Here is a 7217-nt window from a genome sequence, read left to right as displayed (position 1 = left end):
TAAAATTACTCATCAATCTCCTCCTGCTGATCAATACATCCCTCAAACCCATTCAGGTGAACTCCAGGCCATGATGCACGATCAATACCTTAGACACAGTCTCTGTGTGAGTCTGATCAATGTAGCCTCAAGACATCAGCTGGAGGCTTTTGGCCAATGGAGCCCGTCAAAGCCCAAGCAGAGCAAACATAAACAAGACCACGGCAAAGCTTCATTCATGACTTTTATTTTGAAGTGTAGGGATAGGCCTGGTCTGTGCTCAAAGGCACAGTGGGCCCATCATGTCTCTGTTGTTCCTATCAGGAGGAACAGATGACAGATTGAATTGGTGGTAGATAACTTTGATGACATAATCGCAGTTAGAGACGGACATCTTTTCTAAAACCACAAACTTCTACTAAATATAAAATATGAATGCATTTCTTTCTGTCCTGTGTAACGAGAGAACGTGTCCTTCCAAGTGGTGCCTGACAAATCCTGTAGATCTAGTCCTTAACAAAACTCTACCTCAGGCGAGGCCACATTCCTAGAATATAGAGTCTCTCAAGACCTCAAGTAGTCAACTCAAGTGCAAATAACCCTTCAAAACTGAGATATGCTAACACATACTCAAATAAATAAGAGCAAGCATAGATAAATAACTTAAGCAAGTGCTAAATCTGCCACAGCTAGTCAATATCCAGTGCATATGAACATCCCCTTGTGATGCAAAAATCCAAATGTGTCGCTGATGGAAGACATTGTATTCTTGATGTAGTTGTAAAAGGCAAAATTAAACAGCTCACCATCAACCAGTGCTACATTTCAGAGATCATACATACTGTATTCATCTGACCTGGGAAACATGGAAAACTTGAACATACAGTATGTGCAAGAATTCCACGGAAAGGATATGGTTTCCTTTGTATGCTTTCTGCATTTATGAACCATTAGGCAGTGCACTGCCCAATGCACACTGACCTGTTTCTGCATGACGTGGAAGACTGGAGCAATTGAACAACTGTGAGCTGCCACAGTTTGTGCTCCATTTACAATAAACGTTATTGGCCAACCTTTCGTGAAGTCTAAATAAAGTTCAATTGAGGATAAAAATGGACCTAATGTCAATGGACTAAAAGCAAAAAGCACACATAGCCTGATCCCATCACCCTTCTACTATGACCTACCCACAACAAATCTTACTCTGTATAAATCTATTTTGATAGGCCATTCAAAAACAACAGCAAAGAAAATAATTCTACAAAAATATTTTGCATTTCTAACACTAGGCATCAATCAGCCCTGAGAGAAAAAATGAGGATTGAAGAGACATTCATGTGAGAACTGAAAGTTCATCACGCATGTTGGTGTCAGCTCTAGAGAACTAAGGTCCTTTGGCAATGATACCCCTTGCAATGTTTTAGGCAGGCTAACAGGAAATCGTACATATATGTTAAGTACAGGCTTTCAAATGGAATTATATCAGTAAGAAAAAACAACAGCTTCTTAAAAAAAAAAAAAAAAAAAATGCTGGAGGTAGGGAATTGCCTAAAAAACTGCCAGGGGGTATCAACATCTTCTCTGAAAGGAGGAAGGAAGGGAAGAACAGGAAGTGAAAACAAGTCTGACCTTTACACTATACGTTATTGGAACAAAGCCACTCAAAAGCCATACATCCAACACTCCGACAGGACTAAAAAGGCTGCCATATAATGTATCAAATAAATACAGCCCCCTGCCTTTTAATACCATCAAATTGTCTCCCCCCTTTTTTCCATTCCTTCCTCCCTCTATCTTTGCCATGCAAGATGATGGGGGCTACGTGGTCTAGCCGGTGCCCTGCTGCAGGTTCCTCTCGTAGTTCTCCTGGCAGATCTGGATGCGCTTGCTGAAGTAGCTGGAGTCAGAGATGGCCTGCAGGAGGTCGTTCTGCACCAGGCAGAGGTCGTACAGCTCCGATGTGCAAGCCGTGCGGGTCTGGGAGCCTTCAGGGTCCAGAAACACCTGTGTGAGTGGAATAAAGACGGAAATCAAGAAGGTTTACTCCACTAAATAAACACTCTTTTCAGGTGACAAGTGATAGTGATGGCTGTTTCAAAGAAAAACAGACACAAGATGTAACAAGACTGTGAACACAAACACAAATACTCTGTACTGTTAAGAACTTTACTGTATATAAACCAATAATTGTTATTATGAAGGTGATTCATTTGTGAAATATTTCTGTAATAAATCAGTCAGGAGAGTTAAACCTTGGGGTTGACAATTGTATCCTCATCTGTCTGCCGAATGTTATCATCAACGAAGATGTGCTGGACATTGGGATCAAAAGGGTCCACCCATAAAGGCTTCCCACCCAAGATGGAGTAGGTGTTGCGTGCCCACCTATGAGGAAAAACATCAAGACTCAGTAACAGCCACAAAGGTCTAAACACTTGAAACCTCTCTATACTTTATGTGCGGGAGAAACTGGAGCCTTTTTGTTTGACTTTTTAATGGAGACAGACCACATATTTTCTTGCCACAAGACACTGGGATATCTAGCAAGACTCTCTCAATGAAAAGTAGGGTTTATGAGGGGTTAAAGCAGAGCAAGACAAGTGTTCATTCCATCCAACTGTTTCCTGCCATCTTGTGTCAGTCCTTGTTCATAGGTAGCTAAAAAAAAAAGCAGTATGACTACCTGCACACATGTCTGCCTCTCACCACCGCTCCCCAGCTCAACAGGGTCCCTGAATGAAACCTGTCTTTTGACTGTTTGCAATGGCTCCCTCACCAGTCAAAGTGGTCCTGAAAGCCTCCAAGGCCTTCCATAGAGCTGAGGTACTGGTAGATGCCTCGGTCTCCATCGCGAGACGACAGCTTCTCCTCCCCTCGGATCAGAACCGCGCCCTTGGCACTGCAGCGGATCTGGCCAGGGGTTTCACTCACAGAGAGCTGGGAACAGAGAGATGGAGGAAGGGAGACGGACAGAAGGAGAAAGAAGAAAGATGGATAGATAGAAGGCCAACTGGTCAATCATTTGAATGTTTAGTCCATTCAAGAGAGCAAAGGCAAGCTGTTATTCGACACTTTTAGGACAGAAAAACTAGCTTGATACTATGATGCACAGAGTAGTTACTTAATTCACACTAAGTGGATAACTTCATACAATTCAAGGAAAATGACACCAAAGCATACAGCAGCATAAATCCATTCAGCATCTGACTCTGGAACAGCTCTGGGCCTGGTCTGATGTGGATAAGAGCCAGACTGTTTCGGAACTCCAGGATTCTCCAGAATTCCAAAAACCTTCACCAGCTCCATTGTTTAAAAGCTCCACAATCCATTGCAGCATTTCCATTGCAATCACAAGATTTACGTTACACTTAGGTTACACCACGGTCATGGGATACAGCCTAACACTAACTACACTGTGAAAATGGGTGCTCTTTGCATTCCATAGATGGGGAGATGTGAGTAGACAGTCTCGGTGGTTGAGTGGACATGCATGAGCAAACAGCAGCTGACAGCAGACAGCCTGAATAAGTCGTCATCACCCCCATCCCTCCCTGTGACACAGGGGGCTCTCCGTGCCTGGAGGCCTGTGGATGCAGTGAGAGACCCCCCACTACCCGCGCTCACCTTCACCACAGCAATCAATGTGTTCAGCTCCACTTGACTAACGTGAGGAGCAGCATGCTGTGAGGAAGAGTGTGAGTGAGTGAGTGAGTGTGTGTGTGTGTTCTTGACGGCAGGGAGGTGGAATGCAAAGTGTGCATTTGTGTGTCTGTGTGTGGGATGGTTCATTAGGAGTGCGGTCAGCTAGATGGAATGCAGTGTATGTGCTGTGTGAATGGGTGGGTGGGTGGGTGTCCTAAGAACAGACATCACAGTCTCAGCGCAGGACTGCTTCATACACCTCACCTCACCTTCACCAATGCTATGCAAGACACCAACACACTCATTGTGATGGGCCTCGTTAACACAAGGTGAACAAACGGTTTTCCGTCTGGGGCCTACCTTTAGTGCAGGGAGGTCAGGGAATAGTGGATGGGTCCCCTGGATCAGGGCTCTGCGGACCACCGACAGGACCCGGGGCAGGTCAGTGCCAAACGTGCGGAATAAGATGGCAAAGTCCCTGCCCTGAGAGGCCAGGTCCTGGAGCAGCTGGAAGAAAGAGGGCAGGATCCAGTGGTAAAGGTGGCCATCCTCCCCTCTGACAGATAACTCCTTGTCTTCAGGCAGGTCTGCAGGCCAGCGCAGCAGGGCCAGGTGCTCCTCCAGAACCCCGCGAAACTTCCGTCCAGGTCCTGCGCTGGTGAAGCCTGCCACTCGGCCGAACTTGGAGTAGTAGCTGACGGCATCGTTGCAGGGTGGGGAAAGGGAGGGAGCCTCACACATCCACTCCCATTTACCTGCAGATAGGTTGAGGTTGTGGATAGACAGAAGAGAAAATCAAGCTTTACAACATTCCCAATGCATACCTATTGGTGATATGTAACATGTTCCATCACAATAGTCTACCTTGGACTACATAAAAATTAAACGATGATGTGATTCAGTAGTAAAACCAGACATTTTTCACTATACTTAGAATTTCACCTCGTAAAACACCAGCATACCTTTTGACATATGTCCCCAAGTAACCGAAGAAAGAAAGTAGTCCAAAGCAGCGACAGTCCCTTGCTTAGTCACGGCATCGGATACTAAAATTGTATTGTTCAGGTCAATGTGAAGGATGAGCTTCTTCTGTCTAACAGAATTCCCGATAAGATTTCCACTGCAAGGTGAGTCAGCTCGAAGTTCTCGTCTGTCCTCCTCATTTCCCTCACTTACACCACAGTTTCTGACGACGGTGTCTGACATTACTGACATTTAATTCCCTTCACAGGAAAGCCAGATGCAGTCGAACTGGTTTAATTATCATGAAGTCCTGAGCGGAGCGTTTATAGACTGGAGGACGATCAGGGCAAATGCTATTAATAAAACCTATTATCTCTAACGCTAACGCATGCTACATTAACAAGTGTAGGCTACCCATAACTTACTTACAGGACCAAAGCCAATGACTAAGAATGGACATGTACATGATCCAGGCTCAGCTGTAACTTTTCCTTGTACGAATGAGCACTTCGAACATATTTCAATAGCAAAAAAATCTTGACGTACCAGCGATTTTAGGGATCTCAAACTTTTCAACACAACAACACCAGATACTCGCCGCCTTGCTACCTTACCATGGTAATGGTTGGCTGTCAGATTGATAGCCGCTAAGGTTATTTAAAAAGGAAACGTTAAGCTAACGAGCACGTCAACTAGCCATCATTCTATCGCCAAGTGAGGGTTTTGAAATAATGAATACCATTTCCAGTTAATACTCCCACGGGTGTGACTACTGATAACACTAACACCATCGTCTGTTGTAAGACGGCAGGACAAGAGAAATCTCACCGGCTTTCTTTGAACAGCTGAAACGGCACATTTCCTTGTTTGCAGGTAGCAATGGAATATGCTCAGTACTGGGACGTTTCTTGACTAGCGCACTCTAGAGGATATATATATTATGGAGGACCAGTCAGAGAACAACCTGAATGTTGAAGTAAGTTATAGAAAATCACTGAGAATCTGCACATACTGGTCAAATATAATGCTGTTATCCAAGAGTGTAGTGTTCTATTGGAATGCCATTTTCCTGGGCCCCCAGAATCACTACACCCTGTCTAGTTGTATCTGTTCAGAAAAGGACATGACACCATTAAATCACTTCCTGGAATCTTTATTAAAAGTTACTTATGATTCCGAGTTTGCATATACAAACATTACGTGTCATTTTTTTTTAGTTTCCCAAAAAGCTTATTTATTTACTTATATTAACCATTTATATTATATTCACAGCAGCATTCGGAAAACCATACACCCCTTATACCCACTTAATATGCAGTCCAATACAAAACAAAACAGGGGGCACTAGACAATCCACACAAGGGAAATCGAGGTGGGCAGGGCTTACATGATTGGTAATGACATTTTAGGACTACAGTTGTGGTCAACATGCAGGTTTTTTTTTTTTTTTTTTTCAATGTCAAGCCTTTTTTTCTGCATTACAGAGCATTTCCACAGGTTTGATCAAACTTAAGAAAAAGGTAGAACCCACTTAATAAACAATCAAATGAGAGAGAACAAAGAAAGACTTACTTTAAGAAGGAATCCAGCGTTTTTCAATTCTTATCGTACTAAAATTGTTACACCTGACCATTCCAATCAATCTGTAGCACAATTGTGGCAGTAGCTGCAGTTTTGACAAGTCCAAAGCCTTTTAAATCTTAATTTCCTTGAAGTCCTCAAACAGAGGACATAAAGCCAGCTACAAAGCTTGGTTTGCATCAGTTTGTTTCAGCAAAACAATGAGATTACTGAACATGCTGAAAATGTCCAAAGAGAAACTTCAAAGCCTTTGAAGGCTTCCATGTGGCTCCCATTTAAACCACAATGAGGTAAGGCGAAGCAGTTTCTCAACACTACAGCTGTTTGCACCATTGTGCTATGAGGGACTCGAAATAATCAGGTTTAAAAAAAAAGAATAAAAAAAAAAAAAAAAGAACATTTTCAGGTATGGGATGACAAACTGGCAACACCCTTTAATATATTTTCTTTCAGTGCACTTAACACATTACACATGACTGAACAAGTTTTCAGTTTAGTTAGAAAAAAAATTATAATAATTCTACCCAGGTTTCAAAAAAAGACAAGACAATCAAAAGAAACAAAAAGAGAGAGACAAGGTAAAGAAATTACAGAATCCAGAACGCGCACAGACGTTCACATCCCTATTCCCCCCCCCTCCCCTCTTCACAAACACACAGGTACACAATATCAACCAGTATGTTTGAGGCCCTGTGAGCGGAGAGCAGTAAGTATGAAGGGGCAAGAGCCGTTACAGCTGCTTGGTCGTGTCGCTGCTCTCAGAGGAGAGAACCTCGCCACTAAATGGGTGCTTGTGTGTATGCAGAACAGCAGGTAAAGGAGGAATAGCCCGAAAGTCTACGGAACCCAGGGTTCACGAGAGAGAGAGACTGAGGAGGCAAACACAGGTGAAGTACATCTTAAGCCTGTGAGTGCATCTAAGTGGGTGGAATGGGTGTGTGTGTAAATACACACAGTGATAGTATCGGTAGGTGAGGCTACACGTCGTATACGTCATTCGTTTAACCAGGAGAGGCGAGAGTATACAGGGAGAGGGAGAGCGAGCGCGCGTG

The 7217-nt window shown here is 43.6% G+C and overlaps 1 protein-coding gene across 2 annotated transcripts; it reads right to left on the bottom strand.

Moving 5' to 3' along the window:
* Positions 1–210: 210 nt before the first annotated feature.
* On the bottom strand, positions 211–7213 carry si:dkey-32e6.3. Of its 2 annotated transcripts, none has more exons than XM_012830742.2 (5): positions 4584–7213; positions 3982–4376; positions 2756–2916; positions 2232–2364; positions 211–1983 (listed from the first exon to the last, which is right to left on the bottom strand). In XM_012830742.2, exons 1-5 carry the CDS (start codon positions 4834–4836, stop codon positions 1807–1809), a joined length of 1119 nt encoding a protein of 372 aa, XP_012686196.2. In that variant the 5' UTR covers positions 4837–7213; the 3' UTR covers positions 211–1806. The 2 variants fall into 2 exon arrangements, with proteins under 2 accessions (XP_012686196.2, XP_031421834.1); XM_031565974.1 differs by having other exon boundaries at positions 5413–7213.
* Between the last annotated feature and the right edge of the window lie 4 nt (positions 7214–7217).

Source organism: Clupea harengus, chromosome 4 (assembly GCF_900700415.2).
Source record: "Clupea harengus chromosome 4, Ch_v2.0.2, whole genome shotgun sequence".
Classification (NCBI taxonomy): Eukaryota; Metazoa; Chordata; class Actinopteri; order Clupeiformes; family Clupeidae; genus Clupea; species Clupea harengus.
The sequence above is the reverse complement of the archived record's forward strand: the minus strand, read 5'-3'. Positions and strand labels throughout refer to the sequence as shown.